A 19,528-nucleotide genomic window follows, 5' to 3' on the forward strand; every position below is an offset into this window, starting at 1 on the left:
GGTATATGCATGGTCCCCTCACCCCACAATCCTGGTATATGCATGGTCCCCTCACCCCACAATCCTGGTATGTGTGGCCCCCTCATCCCTTTCACACTGTACACACATACAAAAAAAAATAAACAGTTATACACACCTTTCTTCTCTGTACTCCAGCGCTGCAGCGTCCTGGTCTGCCGGAGGGCGGGGGAGGAGTGTGGCTCCGGAGCACAGCGCTGTCCAACGCCATTTTGCTGAAGACACACTGCAAATGTGTCTTCAGTAAAATGGCGAAGGATAGCGCTATGCGCACGCGCCGATCCGACGCCTCACTCCGCCCCCGGTCTCCGGCCAGAATAGAGGCGCCGCAGCAACGTTCCTCCCGGTCAGGTAAGTATGCAAGTATGGCGCCGGAGATCGCGTTATGCGGTCAGTGTCTACGCATACCGCGATCTCCGGCGCCATACAACTCCTCTTACCTGTAACGGCTGGATGCGTGCTTCTGTCTGGAGCCAGATTGCGCGTCACGCATGCGCAGTCTATCGAGGCTTCAGACAGAGACACGCATCCCCGGTTATATTATAGATAAGATGCTCTAGAATTGACGTGTATGGAGAATATGTCAGGAGAGCCGACATTTCTGTTTATGACATCATGGATTGGAACTGACATCAAAACAGACTCCACAGTGTAGAATAAACTATAAACTATGTCCAGTTTACTGATCCTGTAGGAGAATTACTTTTTGGGTTGTTTCCAGGTGTTACTTTGAAGCATATATCCAAAATTATGGGGGACTGGCATTACTTGACGTTGGCTTGTACAGTCAGAAGAGTCAATATACAGATCAACAGACACCGGACGCAGTAAATGAAATACAGCTCATAAATTCGCAGAGTGCTACCATTCTAGAAATGCAGGTATGTAGCAATCAGTACATACAAAAGTTTAGTATATCTTGTGTTTGGTACCATATATAAGATAAAATTTTGATGAATTTCTGTTGGTTCCACTGAAATGTCATTATTTTTCTTCGCGAAGGTCATAGCGGTGCAAAACTGGAACAGAACCCAACAAGCAATAAATGAGGTTCAGACAATCAATATTACCAAGTACTGTATGTCTCCGTGTCCCACCATGTACTACAAACTGATCTATGGCAATGAGGAAACAGGTAGCTTTATATAAGTATGGCTAGATGATGGAGGACAAAATTATTTCCAATATCTATCTATCTATCTATCTATCTATCTATCTATCTATCTATTTTCTATTTTCTATTTCTTTATGTAAAAAATTCCTTTCCAACTACAGTATCTGAAAATCTTTATTCTATCTATTGACAGCTGCAATCAAAATTATTCAACTTCCACTACAAATTAGGTTTATTAGCAGAATTTACTAACATTTTGCGGTATGCAAACTCAAAAATAGTGGTGAACTGGAAGCCATTGAGCATGAGAAATGGGCTAATATTCCTCAGAAATGCTGCCAGAAGCTAGTGTCTGGCTATGCATCATGTTTGCAGCAGGTTATAACAGCCATAGGGCGTGTGAGCGAAATACACTCTCTTATATGCCTTTAGAACTACGAATTAATAAGATTTGTTTTATGAGTGCATGTGAAATCATGACAGCACAGCCTTGTATGGTGTACCCAGGATTTCTGGTTTATTAATAGAGAGGCAAAGGTTAAATGGTGCTACAGACAAAGGAACAGTTCCCTCCAAAATATGAGCCAAAAGAACTTTAGGGGAGTGAATAGAAATGTGAAACTTTCCTGCCCATCAGTGTTATTCGATCACCATAACAAAGGAGTTATAAGACAAGATGGATAATACATTCACAAAATGGAGTCTGTTCTCTCACATTCCCCCCTTTTGTGACCAATTATGGGTATCTCAGGAGCTATTTAGGAGTGTGTATTCCAACTATGGATTTTTTCTCATCTGGGTTCCATAATATACAACCAGGGTTACTTTGACAAGGTTCCCTTTACACCTGAATCTGATTACATTGGGTATAATGCAGATTAGCAATTTTACAGCTATATAAAACCAGGGGGCCGAGGGCTTCAGGAAAATCCCCACCGGGAAAGCAGTGATGCGCTCCGCTCTGCTCTCTGCCGTGATGGCAGTGACTGTGCCTGCAACATCACCACACTTTTGCTGCTGCTGGCGGCTTGCTGAGGTACTCCACAACCGCTGCAACCCCCAGTAAGCCTGCATTCTGACTATAAGATACACCGCCCATTTTCCACCCAAATTTTGGGGGAAAAAGTGTGTGCTATAGTCCAACAAATACGGTAGTTGTTTTTTGACAAATATGTTAGTCAATGGGTTACCTAGGCCATCAATGAGCCAAGACATTGTGGCAGACACAGTTTACAGACTTTGCTCAGTCTGCTGAGCTCCCTGTGTCTCCCACTCTTCCTGCTTCTGTAGGAATTTAAGAATATGAGGAGTGACAGGTACCGCTGTGTTCCTGGTCAGCATTGGTACTAGACTCTCAACTCTAGGCCTCTTTGTTTCTTCATCGGCAGCTGTCTATGTTCGAGCATTTCTTCTGGCTTCACCAGTGTTAGCTCAGGTGTGAGCTTTATCTTCAGTATACCAAGCTTGGTCAGTAACAGGAGAGCCTCCATCAAGGCCCTTACGCTCTGCAGTTTTTATCGGTTTCTCATGTCATGTTAGGAAACATCTATTGTCTGCATACACATTGGCTGTCTTACCCCTTTTCCACTCTACATGCCTCAGTGAGTGCCTTCAGCTCCTCCTCCTCTGCTGAAAGGTGAGAAAAGAGTGGTTCGGATTTTGTTACCGCATGTTGTTCAACCACAGCTCATGCAGTGTAGAATTCACAAGCATCTTGGTATCCGGATCCATGTACAAAAAACTGAAAATCTGCATTAAAAATGAGCTCATCTGAGACATGGTCAATCCCTGACGTTTGCTGTTTCATTAGAGCAATGCAATCATTACATGTATGTGTGCTGCCCCGGCAGGGTCGCTGCAGTCACGGTACTGGTGCACGGCGGTCCGAGTGCTGGTATGGTCCGACCGGGGCGCGCGCCAGTCTTTATCAATTGTGGGGGGGTTAATAAAATAATAAAAAGGTTTGTGACGCCAGTTGGGATGTTCGGCCTGGTATGGCCGGGCACTGATGAGGGCCACTGGGAGTTTGGTGGTGATTTGCAGTGCCAGATGATTAACCCTTCCCAACCAGGGCCTGCTCCCAGGGTAGATGGAGCAGGAATGGTGCAGCAGGAAATAATCAGCTTGAGACAGGGTGATAACCAGTCTGTACCTTTTACTGGAATCCAGCACACAGCTCCAACAGCTTCTGTACAGTTCACATACAGGGGTTTGGACAGCCCTGCATGGTGAAGGTTCAGTTTCTCTGCTGTGAGGTTGTGTAGCCTTCCTACTGCTAATTTTACCTCTGCTAGACAATTCCTTGGATCCCCAGGGGTCCAAGGTAAACAGTTACTGGATCTGTGATCCCTTCCAGCGAGCAGGCAACATGAATCCGGTCAGAACACTCACTTTCTATTGCAGCAGTGTCTCAGTGACTCCATGCGGTTGCTGAGCTCCCGGGAAAACATTTCACTGCTCGTTATATGAAGACCGAGCAGACTTACAGTTTAGCACAGACTCTGGAAGTCTCTGTGCTCTAGGGACTGGACCCTGCCTTAAACATGCAGAGAGTAGACTTTTCTCTCTTGCTCAGTGAACTCCATGCTGCTGCTTCTTCCTCACACACTACAAACTACAACTAAGCACCTCCTCCCCTCTAAGGGATTGTGCACAAATTCCTGATTGGGCAGAAGTGCAAAATCCTCCAGTAAGGGATCGAGTAACAATATATGTGTAACGGGTCTGGGAGGCGGAACCTCTGAGCAACTATACAAGGGGGCGGTCCTTGTAAGGAAGCGGGTGGCTCCCAGGGAAGACGGGCAGGTAGTCACAGCAAGTGACAGGGACAGTCTCTGGGTAGAAGGGCAGGTAGTCACGGCAAGTGACAGGGACAGTCTCTGAGTAGAAGGACGGGTACTCACGGCAAGTGACAGGGACAGTCTCTGGGTAGAAGGACAGCAGGCAGGTGCCTAGTGAGCACTCCCAGGTGAGCGGGCGAGAGTCTTTGGACAGGCAGGTGGTCACGGCAAGTGACGGCAGAGCCTCCAGGTAGGCTAGCAGGCAGGTAGCAGGTGAGCGCTCCCAGGTGAGCGGGCAAGAGTCTCTGGATGGGCAGGTGGTCACGGCAAGTGACGGCAGAGCCTCCAGGTAGGCTAGCAGACAGGTAGCAGGTGAGCGCTCCCAGGTGAGCAGGCAAGAGTCTCGGAACAGGCAGGTGGTCACGGCAAGTGACGGCAGAGCCTCCAGGTAGGTTAGCAGACAGGTAGCAGGTGAGCGCTCCCAGGTGAGCAGGCAAGAGTCTCAGGACAGGCAGGTGGTCACGGCAAGTGACGGCAGAGCCTCCAGGTAGGCTAGCAGGCAGGTAGCAGGTGAGCGCTCCCAGGTGAGCAGGCAAGAGTCTCTGGACAGGCAGGTGGTCACGGCAAGTGACGGCGGAGCCTCCAGGTAGGCTAGCAGGCAGGTAGCAGATGAGCGCACCCAGGTGAGCGGGCAGGCTGGTCCATAGACAGACTGACAGGTGTCGGAAGGCAGACCGTCGGACCGCAGGCTTGCAAGCAGGTAAACGGATATCAGGCAGGTATCAAGCAGGAATCTGGCAGGTGACTGGCAGGTAGCAGGCAGGAATCTGGCAGGTGACTGGCAGGTAACAAGCAGGAATCTGGCAGGTGACTGGCAGGTAACAGGCAGGAATCTGGCAGGTGACTGGCAGGTAACTGGTAACGGGACCTGAGGGCTGAAGCAGAGTGAAGACTTTGCAACAACATTGCTCGGGCACCTCCATTTTGGAGGAGGTGCCTTATATATGGTGAGGTCCTCCGGCCATTGGCCGGGGACTCCTTAGGACGGCGCGCGCGGCCCCTTTAAGAGAGGGGGAGCGCGCGCGCCCTAAGCACAGTGGCCGGGAAGCAGCGCGCGCTGCCAGCGGAGCGGGAGGAGGATGCCGGGCACGGAGTGGAGAGGTGAGGGGAACAGCGTCCCTGCCTAGCAGGAGGCAGGGACGCCAACGCTACAATATGTAGGTAATGAAAACAGCAGAGAACTTATCCCTCACCATTGCTGGCAATATATGTGAATTATATTACGCATGCAGGCATTTTGTGGCGCTATAGACACGGGCGCCACATTCCCCCTTAGTGAAGAGTAGCACGTCCTCGGGCTACTTAGCCGATAGGCAGTCCATAATAAAACAAAATAACATTAATGGAACATATATAAACAATCATATTAATCTGGTTGTGGATTACAGCCCAAAACCACTTCTGATCGTCCCCGAGTGCAGCTGCGGGGCACACAGACCATAAAATAGAATTCACTGCACTGGCCGTTTTGGATGTCTCCTTGACAAAGGCATAATGTACCAAGCACTTTTTAGTTTTTAAGTCCTTACAACAGTTCTTGTAGTAAAAGAAAGGTTGCTGAAATCTCACATCTCTTTTTCAACATTTTCATTAACGTTACATAAATCATAGTTTAACATATATACAACTCAAATCTGCTTATTGGTTTTCCTTGCTCTATCAATCATTCTTATAGCGAGAACGGGTCAGTCCCTGTGTACTACACTGTGATTTGAGCAAAATAGGAAGGGTAGGCAACTTTCTACCACTCTTTGAACTTACCACAGGTATGGCAGGCTGACAGCTAGCAGAGGGCAAGTTTTCTGGTCTTTGAGCATTCAAAGCATCAGGTGCTGGTGTCAGCTGCTGCTCTCCATCAGAAGGGTTTGGTGTTTCTGGTAAGGACCGTTGTGGAAACAACATCACTGGGACTACTACTGCATTGTCGACTTGCAGGCAAGAATGGGGAAATTCACCTAGGATGGTCCGAATCTTTGTATCAGTCTTTGGTATTTGCTGAGGAACTTCATTAGTTTCAACTCTTTCACGCAATTGGGCTGGACATATTTTTAGATTGTCTCGGGATACAGTAGTACATGTTTTCCCGCCCTGTTTGGAGATGTTACACACTTTGCTGTTATCATGGTTAGATGGTAGAATAGTGTAAGGCTGGGCCTCCCATTGGTAGTCCAACTTGTGGTTTCTTCTCTTTTTCTTCAACACTTGTTCACCTGGTGATAGGGGGGTTGCCAGCACGTGCCGATTAAAGTCTCTCACCTGTCTTTGTCTAGCTTGGGCAAGACTGTTCTACACATTGTTGAACCTTTTGATACTGCAGTTGTTTTTCTGTGTTCCAATGCGTGTCTTATTGGCTGGAAATAGTTTCAGGAGTTAGGACTCCCATTTCCAGGTCAATGGGGAGTTTACCTGGCCGTGCACACATCAGGTAGGCTGGGGCATAGCCTGTTGAGCTGGTTGGGATATGATTGTATATTTCTATCAAATCAGGCAATTTCTCAGGCCATTGGTTCCTTTCTTTCAAGATCTGTAATAAATTGATGACCAGATGATTCAATTTTTCGCAAAGACCGTAGCCTTGTGGGTGGTATGGCGTGGTTCTGATCTTTTTACACCCGTATATGGAACAAAATTCCTGGAAGACTTCTGCCTCGAAGGCTGGACTTCTGTCTGTCAGCACTTGGATCTGGGTATCCATGGGGTCTACAGAAATACTCTTGGAATGCCTTTGCAGCTGTTCTTGCTGTTTGGTCTTTCACTGGAACAACCACTGGGAAGCGGGAATAATGGTCCACAATTTTTAGAGCATAGTTATACCCTGATCGGCTTGGAGATAGTTGCACATGGTCTAGGGCCACTAGCTCCAGAGGTTGCTTAGTGACGATGGACTGCAAAGGGGCCTTTTGACTGGTGGGATTCTTCTTTCTAAGATTACATGGGCCGCACTCCCTGCCCAATCTTCAATGGACTGTCTCATGCCTATCGGGAAGAAGCGGTTGCGGATGAGAACTCCTAGCTTTTTCCACCCAAAGTGTCCAGGTTGATTGTGATAAGCTTCTAGGACCATGGGCACATCTCTTCTTGGGACTACAATCTGCCATACCAGGTCATGTGTACTCGGGTTAATGGCTCTTCAGACCAATTTGCCTTCATAAGTGAACAGCTTCTTTCTCTCTTTCCACAACTGTTGGGGGTCTGTAGGTGCATCGGGAGCTGGAGATTAATTTGCTGCACCAAGGAGTTCTTTGACTATGCATATAACAGGGTCACTGCTCTGTGTCCCTTCCCAACCATGGTGGGGTAGTGGATTAAGGAACACTTCTTGGACGGCTAGATTCCTCCCTGTTACACGGTTGGAGCCCTGAAAGATATCCTGGCTGTGGAATGCCAGCATCTCTACCTCCTCCAGGCCCATCAGATCTTCTTCTGAATCAGGACGATTCGGCATGCTGGACAAGGCATCTGCGTTCGCGTTTTTGACACCAGCTCTGTATTTAATGACGAATTCGTAGTTGGATAACTGAGCCATCCATCTTTGTTCCAAGGCACCGAGCCTGGCGGTATCAAGATGTGTCAAGGGATTGTTGTCTGTGTAGATGGTGAATTTGGAAGAGGCCAAATAGTGTTTAAACCTCTCGGTCACTGCTCAAACAATCACCAACAATTCTAGTTTGAAGGAGCTATAATTGTCAGAGTTCCTCTCAGTAGGACAAAGCTTCCGACTCGCATAGGCAATGACTTTCTCTTTACCATGCTGTTCTTGAGATAGGACAGCCCCTAGACCAGTGTTGCTAGCATCGGTGTGGAGGATAAATGGCTGATCATAGTCTGGATAAGCCAAAATTTCTGATCCGGTGAGTGCTTGCTTTAGGCTATTGAATAACTCATTCAATCTAGCATTCCACTCTACCAGGGGACTCTTGTTCCTTGTCTTTTTGAACTGGCCCACTAGGAGGTCTTGTAGAGGGGCCGCCAATTTAGTAAAGTTCTTCATAAAGCGACTATAATTGCCCACTAGCCCCAGGAATTGTCGGACCTCTCTGATGGTGGTGGGTACCTGCCAGTCTCTGATGACAATCAAGAAAGAAGGAATTCTGCGGTGTTAGTGAAGCGCTAGAACAACTAGACAGTGGATTAGGTTATAACACACAAACCTTTTATTGTTTAGTGCGCTCTCTAACGCCACGACGCGTTTCGATAGAAGACGCTATCTTCCTCAGGTATCTTCCTTCCTATCTACCTGAGGAAGATAGCGTCTGCTATCGAAACGCGTCGTGGCGTTAGAGAGCGTACTAAACAATAAAAGGTTTGTGTGTTATAATCTAATCCACTGTCTAGTTGTTCTAGCGCTTCACTAACACCGCAGAATTCCTTCTTTCTTGATTGCTAATCTATCTTGTGGAGAGCGGTGGAAGCTGCTCTGTTTACAACTAGCCTACTACAGGACCTGCCGTGATGTCATTGTGGAATGCCCACTTCGGTCACACGGTCCTGGTCATGTGACCGCTGAAGCAGACAGAAGCTCCCTACAACAGTTCCTGCTAAGTTGTGATCATCTTACAGACTCCCACCTGGAAGCGTTTTCCCTTGTTGTGCGGGGCTCCTTTGCACAACAGGACCAGGTGAGTGGTCACAACATCTCCCCCTTCATTCCCCCCCCCCAAACCTCAGGCTCTTCACCATTGGCGCTCCTACTGTTTTTGTTTTCCAGTCTCTGATGACAGTCACTTTGTCTGGGTTTAGTGCAACTCCCTCTGCGCCAACTACATGACCTAAGTACTGTACTTTGGGCTTCAGTAGATGGCATTTAGATGGCTTTACCTTTAAACCGAAGTTGGATAATGCCTCAAAGATCTCTGCCAGGTGTTGCAGGTGTTCTTTATAGGTCCTGGAATATACAATGACATCATCTAAGTACAGTAGCACTGTCTCAAAGTTCTTATGTCCAAGGCAACACTCCATACGTCTCTGGAATGTGCCCGGTGCATTACACAATCCAAACGGCATACAGTTAAATTCACATAGCCCCATAGGAGTAGTAAAAGCAGTCTTTTCTCTGTCAGCCTCAGCCACAGGAACCTGCCAGTATCCGCTGGTTAGGTCTGGAGAAGTACCTAGTCAACTTTAACACTGCCGCAGCTGCTACGCCACTAGGGTTGCTGGGACTAGACATTTCCCCACTTGTTAACCCCTGCAGGGGTGTGACTAACCGCTCCTGTTGCTGCAGGTCTTTACTCCGCTGATGCGCTTTCTGATGGGTTCCCAGGTAGCCGGACCTCGAGTGGTGTGAGCTAGCAATGCTCCACCCACCAAGAGTCCCGCCACTGCATGCACAGCCTATCACCGGAACTCCCTTGCTGCTGCAGGGACTTGAAACAAAACAACAGTTCCTTAGAAGAGTTAGAGTCCTTAGGCACACAGCATCTTGTTCGTGACGCCAGGAAGGGTCTGTGCCGCCCTGGCAGGGCCGCTGCACTCACGGTACTGGTGCACGGCGGTCTGAGTGCTGGCGTGGTCCGACCGGGGGTGTGCGTCAGTCTTTATCAATTGTGGGGGGGTTAATAAAATAATAAAAAGGTTTGTGACGCCAGTTGGGATGTTCAGCCTGGTAAGGCCGGGCACTGATGAGGGCCCCTGGGAGTTTGGTGATGATGAGCAGTGCCAGATGATTAACCCTTCCTAACCAGGGCTGGGTCCCAGGGGAGATGGAGCAGGAATGGCGCAGCAGGAAATAATCAGCTTGAGACAGGGTGATAACCAGTCTGTACCTTTTACTGGAATCCAGCACATAGCTCCAACAGCTTCTGTACAATTCACATACAGGGGTTTGGACAGCCCTGCATTGTGAAGGTTCAGTTTCTCTGCTGTGAGGTTGTGTAGCCTTCCTGCTGCTAATTTTACCTCTGCTAGACAATTCCTTGGATCCTCAGGGGTCCAAGGTAAACAGTTACTGGATCTGTGATCCCTTCCAGCGAGCAGGCAACATGAATCCAGTCAGAACACTCACTTTCTATTGCAGCAGTGTCTCTGTGACTCCATGTGGTTGCTGAACTCCCGGGAAAACACTTCGCTGCTCGCTATATGAAGACTGAGCAGACTCACAGTTTAGCACAGACTCTGGAAGTCTCTATGTTCTAGGGACTGGACCCTGCCTTGTGCAGCTTAAACATGCAGAGAGTAGACTTTTCTCTCTTGCACAGTGAACTCCATGATGCTGCTTCTTCCTCACACACTACAAACTACAACTAAGCACCTCCTCCCCTCTAAGGGATTGTGCACAAATTCCTGATTTGCCAAAAGTGCAAAATCCTCCAGTAAGGGATCGAGTAACAATATATGTAGGTAAAGAAAACAGCAGAGAACTTATACCTCACCATTGCTGGCAATATATGTGAATTATATTACGCATGCAGGCATTTTGTGGCGCTATAGACACTGGCGCCACATATGTATCTCTGCTGTGTCCTCCTCTGTTAGAGAAAAATAGGTAACTTTCTGTATCTTTCCCCCCCTTTTGAATCCAATGACAAGAAGCATAGTTGGATTCAAATCTGTACATACCTGCCTTGATTTCTACTTTTGGAAGCATGAGAAGGGCATATTGAAATCAAAGTTGCAGACCAATGAAATGTGTTTAGCTTGTAACTGACTAAGAACACCATAAATATCGTGTAAAGTGTACTTTTGTAATCAAGAACTATTTCTGTGTCTTTTTTAACCATAGAAATTATTTTGCCAGAAGAGGGTGCACCCCTAGCCATGGGGTCCAGTTTGGCTGAATAATAAGCCATAAGTATCTGCTGTAGACCATGTTTTGAGGCAATTTAAGCTGCTGTATTTTGACCTTCTTTTCTTCTTGTGAGATGTTTGGTACTTTGAGGCAGTAAGTGTCTTAAGAAGACTACGTTCTGCTGAGACCTTACATCAATATTCTGCAAAGCACAAAAGGGAGATAGATGAATCCTGACGTGAGATTTGATCAGGACAGCAAAGCAATAAATCATCCACATACTATAAACTATAGCAACACAACCTCCAGATATGGAGGGGTTAATTTTTATCAAAATTGAGGACATTGCAGCAGAATTCATTGTTGGAGACCTTGTGATAACACCCTCCATATATACTGTTTATGTCCATGGGTGAAAGGAAATAAATACTGGCAGTCTGGGTGTAGAGTCACGGAAAAGAGCAAGTTTTCCAAGAAAATCACCATAAAATGCCTCGATGATTTCCCAAAGAAAAACATTATATGCATACACAATATGCTTCCCTACCAAGGTAGGTCCTTCCCTACCAAATTCTAGGTCTTTCGGTGAATGTCTTTACCGAAATGCGCATCAGGGTGGGCGCCATACTCAGTCCTCCGGACCAGCAGGTATTACTCTGACTTGTGCCTTCTATCATGCAGGCCACTTTTTGTGCCACCAACAGATGTATATTGTATTTTTACACCCAGGTCATCAATTTCTTCCATTTTTTCTTGTACAAGTACTCAACATTACTATAACGTCTCAGTGCATATATATCTGGGTGGATTTTGTTTTGACATTATCTATCTAACTTCATTTGATGGTTGATAAACACCACATTTAACAGCTTCCTGCTGGATTGATCCCCCTAGTTATTACGCATTTGCCCTTCTCCTTTATATATAATGATTATCATCTCATATATTGTTATTGACACTATATACCTTACTAATAGTGTTGAGCCACCCCCGTAGTGTTCGAGTTCGGTTCGGTTCGTCGAACACCCGTGTGTTCGCCGAACTGTTCGTCGAACTGTTCGTCGAACACCTTCGAACACCGTTAAAACCAATGGCAGGCAAACAAAAACACATAGAAACACATAGAAAACACCTTCAAAGGTGTCCAAAAGCTGACAAACTGCTCAGAAGACACAACTAACACATGGAAAAGTGACAAGTACATATAGTCATGCGAAAAGAAAAGAGGTGGAGGAGTAAAAGGAGGGGGAGACACAGATATAGGCATGTCATGCCCTTCTAAAATCCAAAAAGTGAGAAGCCGAGACGGCCAGTCCGCTCCTGCCCGTGCCACCTCCATGTCGCCGGGTTTGTGCCAGAGCCGCGGTGAACCCTGACGGCCAGCCCCCCTCTCCCAATACTGGTGCCTGTCCGCTGGTGGGTCGAGAGAGCCCCCCTGTGGTGGAGGCAGCTCTAAGCTTTTTAATTTAAATTGTCCCTCTAATTTGAATGAATACACTTTAAATCCATTTACAAGGATCTATTGGAGGGCAAGTCTCATGCCAGCAGCCGCGTAATTCCAGCTCCAGTAGCGTCCACTAAAGCTGCTGCAGTTAAAAAGCTTTTATAAGGATCGAGCTCGGCTGTCCATCGCAAGGCATCCTAGTGCCAGTCCCAGCCCCTATGCCTTGGGGTGCCTCCTGATGCTCTTCACTAAGTATCCCGTGGTCCCGAAGCATTTCCTTTGAAAAAATTAAGTGTCCAAACTACAGGTGGTGTAGCTTGCTTAACAGCCGGGATAATCCGCTGACTAGCAGACACTGCTACTAGGCACAAAGTATTTCCTGGGCTAGATGCAGTTAAAAATTTGTAAGTAGATACTCTCGTTGGATGCTGAGAAAGCATTCCATAGAGTCTCCTGGCACGCCATATATGATTCTCTTAAAAAGCTTGGGGTAGGGGTCTAGGGGACCCTTTTATAGCCAAAATCATGGCCCTGTATCACAATACGTCACCTAGGCTGAAGATAAATGGAACTGTAGCACCGAGGGCTCGGTTGCTACAGACGTATTGCACCTCACCCAGAGGTGTGATATCTCACTCTCAGATAAGGATGGAGTGTGGATCAGGACCCGACACCTGCATGCATTACACCACATTGCCGTGGGGCAGGGCGACCAATATGCCCCTGAGATGGGCACGACAGTCCCTGTCCCTGGCTGGAGTGGGGGGAGGGAACACTGAGGAAGGGGAACCCTGCAGTGCAGGAGCAGGGAGGAAGCAGTTCCTGGGTGCATTGAGAAGGGAGTATAAAAGGTGGGCACCATCTTAGTTCAGTGCAGAGAAGTCTGAGCAGAAGTGGCAGGGAGCAGGGGCTCTGCATGAGCTCTGCTCCGGAGGCGGGCCTAGTAACAGAGGCCCAGGCCTGCAAGAGGGAGAAGGAAGGAAGAGGAGCGGAGAAGGCTCCAGGAACGAGGAATGAAGGGATCCCAGGGGTGCGGACGGGCGAGTCGCCACCGCACGCCCGAATCCACCTGCGTGGAGGGGTCAGGCCAAAGGGGGAAACCGGTCCCCGAACTAGTGGAGGCAGGAAACGACCCTCAGCTAGAAACCGGAGGCTCTGACATTTTATGTGGCGCAGCCCCTTGCTCCACCCGCTAGGAAGGCACCACATAGGGTCAGGGAAACTGGCCCCAAGTTTACCAAGAGGAGGCCCGAGGCAGCCGGACAGAAGTGTTGGTAAGAAAGGCCAGACAAAGGACACACAAAGGGGGTCCTGTGAAGCGCTCCAAAGTTATCTGGGAGTTGTCTGAGCCCCTCACCTGGTGAGCACAGTACGACGTGGGCAGCCGTTACCTGCAGACGTGGTCTGGATAATAAGAACTGTGAGTAAAGGCCCTGAACTGCATCACTGACTCCGTGTCGTTACTGCTGCTGCCCTGCACCATCACCCCCATCCTCCGCATACACTGCCCTGAGGCTATACTCCTCCCGTGGGGAGTTATGCTACGCACTGCTGCACCCACAACACCAGCCTTAGCGGTCTGCCCTGTAGCGGCGGTTCACTCTGACCGCAATCCACGGGTGGCGTAGTCGGACATTTAAACATCAAAACCACATAAATAGTTCCGCCACTGGTTTGACCGCCCTGAGCCACGGAACCGGATCGCCGCCACGAAGACTACAACCACCAGCATCCACCAAAAAGGGTCCGGCTCCGGGTGTCCCAAGGCCCAGGGGGTGCGTCAGAACATTTTCATCACCTTTCACAATCACCAATGGGACAAGGCAGGGATGTCCTCTGTCCCCTCTCTTATACATCCTAGTGACGGAGCACCTGCTCTCATCAATTCGCCATAACCCCAATATTAGGTGGATTGAGGTGGGAGGCACCGAGTACAAGTGCTCTCTATTTGCTGATGATGTCCTAGTATATATCACTCAATCACATATATCCATCCCTGCTGTTATGGCTGAAATAGATCACTTTGTTACATGGTAAAATTTTAAAATCAATGCAGCGAAGTCTGAGGCCCTCGATGTCTCCCTCCCTAAATCCATATAGGATTCCATCCAGTCCAACTTTCCCTTTGCCTGGCCCTCACAGGGTATCAAATACTTAGGAATTCCTATTCATAGAGACCTCTCCCATCTATGTTATCTTAATTTTGGGCCCTTTATTGAACAATTCCATACAGACCACGGTTGGCAAGTTAGAACTGTAAGATTCACTACGTGAACCACTGGTGTTTTGTGGAAAAGCACATGTACACCGCGTTCCAAATTATTATGCAAAAAGTGTTTAGGAGTGATAAGGGAAGAATTTGTTTGTTTGTCAGTTAAACTCATTGATGGTGATGTGTGTCAGGGCTCTTTATATCACTGTAAGCAATTGCAGACACCTGTGCTAATTAGTTTGGCAGGTGTGTCCAATGAAAGGCAAGACTACTTAAGAAGGCTCTCTCACATTATTAAGCAGCCTACATTTTCTGCCAAAATGGGAAAGAAAAAGGATGTGTCGGCTGCTGAGAAGCAACAAATTGTGGAGTGTTTAGGTCAAGGCATGACTACAATCAACATTGTGCGATGATCAGGATGAAGTGTCTTGGCAATCAAGAAGTATGTAGCTGATTCACAGTACACACGTGTGCGTGCTGATAAGGGCAAATTGAGGACTCTTTCCTACAGGCAATTACGTCAGGTTGAAAGAGCAGCGGCAAAAAAGCCTTGTCATAGCAGCAGACAAGTTTTTGAAGCTGCTTGTGCCTCCAACGTCCCCCGAACAACAAGATGCAGGGTCCTTCAGAGGTTTGCAGCTGTGCATACGCCATCCTGTCGACCTCCTCTATCCACTTCACACAAGCAGAAACGGCTCCAGTGGGCCAAACATTACATGAAGACTGATTTCAAAACTGTTTTGTTCACGGATGAGTGCCGTGCAGCGCTCGATGGTCCAGATGAATGGAGTGGAGGATGGCTGGTTGATGGACACCCCACGCAAACACGGCTACAGCGCCAACAAGGAGGAGGTGGAGTAATGTTTTGGGCTGGAATCATGGGGAGAGAGATTGTCGGCCCCTTTAGGATCCCTGAAGGCGCTAAAGATGAACTCCATAATGTATGTGGATTTTCTCAAACAGCACTTCCTGCCATGGTTCAAGAAGAAGAACCGTGTATTTCACAGCAAGATCATTTTTCTGCATGATAATGCACCATCTCATGCTGCACATAAAACATCTGCATCTCTGGCTGATATGGGCATAAAAGGGGACAAACTTATGGTGTGACCCCCATGCTCCCCTGACCTCTACCCCATTCAGAACCTTTGGAGCATCATTAAAAGGAGTGTCTATGATGGCGGGAGGCAGTTCACATCTAAGCAACAGCTCTGGGAGGGTATTCTGTCCTCATGCAAAACAATTGAAGCAGAAACCATCCAAAACCTGACAAATTCAATGGACGAGAGAGTTCAGAAGCTCCTTTCGAACAAGGGGTCCTATGTGAAAATGTAACATCACCTAGAATAAAGTTTTGAGTTGAAAACTGTTTGATTTCAGTTTCTAACAACCTGCTAATGCTTATAATTTCAAAAATGACCATTTTTTTGGTCTTTATTAAAATGAAAAGGTTGATCGAAAAGTTTGGGGGATCTAAGAGTGTGGCAACCCAGTAGTCATGATTACTTCGAATTCTGACAATATGAGGGTCATGCTGCAGGTAGTGCAGCAAGAAGGCACTTATGTGTCTTGCGCATCTCGGAGCCCCAAAATTATTTTCCGGGCTAGATGCAGCTAAAAATTATTTTTAATTTTAAATCTGGTGAAGCTTATTATAGATGGCCTAATAGGATCAGTGCTGCACACTGCTACAAAGCCCAAATTATTTTCCAGTCAAGATACAGATAAACATGATTAGTAATTTGAAAGCTTAAAACGGTTGGTAGGGTGATTTTAACCAATCATCAAGCTTTTACTCTCCCCAGGATGACACAGGGGTAGAAAAGTCGTTTCGGATCCATGATTTGTTCATCTTTATGAACGTGAGTCTGTCTACATTATCAGTGGAGAGCCGCGTGCGCTTATCTGTCAGCACACCACCAGCAGCGCTGAACACACGTTCAGACAGAACGCTGGCTGCGGGGCATGTCAAGATCTCCAAGGCGTAAGTGGCTAGCTCCGGCCATTTATCCAGATTGGAAGCCCAAAAAGAGCAAGGGTCCAGTGACACAGTCGTGGCTTCAATGTTTACTTGGAGATACTCCTGTACCATCGTCTCTAGGCGTTGACTATGTGTCAGACTTCTTGTCTCCTGTGGCCTTGCAAAGGATGGGCTAAAAAAGTGGTGAAATGATTCCGCAAAATTGATGTTACCAGCAGATACTGTGGTTCTGTTACGGTTTGAGTGCTGAACACTTGACGGTCCCACGGTTGGCAAGTTGGAACTGTGAGATTCACTACGTGCACCACTGGTATTTTGTGGAAAAGCACATGTAAGATTCTGCAACAGTCTCTGCTGATACTCCTGCATGCGTGCATCCCTTTCTATGGCAGGAATAATTTCTGCAAATTTACTTTTGTACCGGGGATCTAACAGTGTGGCAACCCAGTAGTCAGGATTATTTCTAATTCTCACAATTCGAGGGTCATGTTGCAGGTAGTGCAGCAAGAAGGCACTCATGTGTGTTGCGCATCCAGGAGCACCAAGTCCCTGTTGTGTTGGTGGCGAGGTAACAATCATGCTTCCTTCCTCTGTCCTCTCCCCCCAACCTCGCACAACAGAAATGTGATCAAGGTCTCCCTCATCTGATGAGTCTTCCATCAGTTCGTCCTCCACTTCTTCCTGGGCTCCTGCACCTTCCTCACTAGTTTGGCTGCTACCATGCGCCCTGGTAAAATCATCTCCCCCACCCTCACATGCCTGCCGCCCTGGTGCTGCCGACCGTCTGGACCTTGCAGATGTTAGCCCTTCCGCATACAACTCCTCCTCCTCTACTTCCTCCACCTCCTCTTGTGCCACCAGCTGACTCCGAATTCTGTTTAACATGTGCTCCAGCATGTAAATCACCGGAATAGTCATGCTGATAATGGCATCGTCAGCACTAAACATCTTCGTCGCCATTTCAAAACTGTGCAGAAGGGTGCATAGGTCCCTGATCTGAGACCACTCCTCCAGCGTGATTTGCCCCACCTCTGAATCTCGTTGGCCCAGGCTATACGTCAGAACGTATTGCACCAGGGCTTGTCGGTGCTGCCACAGTCGCTGCAACATGTGCAGAGTTGAATTCCACCGGGTAGGCACATCGCATTTTAGCCGGTGAAGTGGCAGGCCCAACGACTTCTGTAGAGATGTAAGTCGCTGAGCTGCGGGATGCGAACGGCGGAAGTGAGCACACAGCGACCGTGCCCTCTGCAGAAGGCCATCTAGTCTGGGATAGTGGGCTAAAAATTGCTGGACAACCAGGTTCAACACGTGAGCCATACAAGGCACGTGTGTGACATTGCCCCGGCGAAGGGCCGCACCCAGGTTTGCAGCATTGTCGCACACGGCCTTCCCTGGTTTCAGGTCCAGTGGAGACAACCATTCATGAAATTGGTTCTCCAGAGCTGACCACAACTCCTCAGCTGTGTGACTCACATTTCCCAGACATTTCAATGTAAAAACCGCCTGATGACGTTGAGCCCTACTGCCAGCATAGTAAGGAGGTGTGCAGGATCCCTTCTGCGCAGTTAGAAAGCTTGTGGCATGACCAGACAGGCTTTGGGTGCAGGTGGAAGACCGAGAGGAGGTTGAGGAGGCAGAAGCAGTGGAGGAAAAATGACATAAAGAGGATTGACGCACAACTCGTGGGGACGGCAAGACTTGGACAGCAGCCCCTTGTCCTGCTGTCACCATAGTTACCCAGTGCCCAGTCAGCGACATGTAACGCCCCTGTCCATGCCTACTCGTCCAAGTGTCTGTGGTGAAATGCACCCTGTCACACACAGAGTTTCTCAAAGAAGCGGTGATGTTGTGTGCGACATGCTGGTGGAGCGCAGGCACACCTTTCTTTGAGAAGTAGTGCCGACTGGGCATCTGGTACTGGGGCACTGCGACGGACATAAGGTCTCGAAAATCCTCTGTATCCACCAGGCGGAAAGGCAGCATTTCTGTAGCCAAGAGCTTGCAGATGGTGAAATTCAACCTCTTAGCTTTCTCATGGCTAGGAGGAAATGGTCTTTTACTTGTCCACATCTGAGGGACCGAGGGCTGGCTATTGTGCTTAGACGGGGTTGATAAGGGTGTCCCCGGCAAACTGCCGGTCTGTGAGGAAGATGCAGGCGGACATGTTAGGTTGCCTTGATCCAAAGGTGGTGCTATCGATGTCGGACAGCGCTCAAGACCAGCTGGTGTTACCACCTCCAAAGAAAATGATGACCTGCCAATCACGCTGGCTGTTGCGGGTAAAGAGGTGGCAGGTCTGCGCCCCAAAACAGGTGTGACTGCTGTCCCCCCAGTCACAGAGGATGAAGAGGCCGCGGATGCACAAGATATGGCAGACGGTGGTTGGCCCGGCCGGCTAGACCGCATTGTAGCACACTGAGCTTCCCACTGCAACTTATGCTTCATGTCCATGTGCCGGTTCATGCATGAAGTACTCAAACTATGTATTTTTTGGCCTCTACTTAGCTTTTGCTGACAAATGTTACAGATAACACGAGTTGGGTCATCTTTATCGATCTGAAAAAATGCCCAGGCTATGCAAGGCTTAGCACCCATGCGACCTGAAGAGCCACCACGACTTGTGGTGAGAGGCAGAGTTGTGTTTGAGGATGCAGTTGTTGACGTGCTTCCAGTACTACGTCTCTGTCCAGGAAGGCGCAACCTGACCTCGTCGTCACTAGCATCTTCCTCCACCTCCTCTGCTGACCTCATCTCTTGGCTGACTGTGGGTTGACAGTAAGTGGGATCTCCGACCTCATCATCATCACCCTGTGCGTTATCACACCCGTCGTCCTCAGAGCCAACCTGTTCCTGCCCTGACAAAAAACTAAAGTTGTCGCTCCAATCAGGTATTTGAGTCTTATCATCGTCTTCCTCATTGTCTCCACCAACAGGAGTTACAGTTTGGGAATGAGGGTCTACATTATGGTCAGAACCTTCTGCGTCTGGTCCTGGATCCGACTCATAAAGATTCTGGGCATCAGTGCAGATCATTTCCTCGTCTGGATTCACAGAAGCGCTGGAGTCGACCTCTGATTCCCAGGCTATAGTATGAGTAAACAGCTCTGCAGACTCAACCATCTGTTCTACCTCATACTCAGACGGGCAGCTGGAGATTTGGGAGCTGTGAGGAAGCAAGTGCGATTTGGG

The 19,528-nt window shown here is 48.2% G+C and overlaps 1 protein-coding gene across 2 annotated transcripts in view; it reads left to right on the forward strand.

The window, feature by feature from the left end:
• The window catches only part of PKHD1L1 (PKHD1 like 1), a 378,989-nt gene that overhangs the window by 107,582 nt on the left and 251,879 nt on the right, over positions 1–19,528 (forward strand). For both annotated transcript variants that reach the window (XM_073679777.1, XM_073679778.1), the window contains exons 16-17: positions 740–899; positions 1,021–1,153. In XM_073679777.1, the coding sequence (XP_073535878.1) occupies positions 740–899; positions 1,021–1,153 (293 nt within the window). The remainder of the gene's footprint in view (positions 1–739; positions 900–1,020; positions 1,154–19,528) is intronic.

The sequence above is a fragment of the Phyllobates terribilis genome, unplaced genomic scaffold (assembly GCF_046119375.1).
Source record: "Phyllobates terribilis strain yellow unplaced genomic scaffold, ASM4611937v1 Scaffold_4__5_contigs__length_816908805, whole genome shotgun sequence".
NCBI classification, from domain to species: domain Eukaryota; kingdom Metazoa; phylum Chordata; class Amphibia; order Anura; family Dendrobatidae; genus Phyllobates; species Phyllobates terribilis.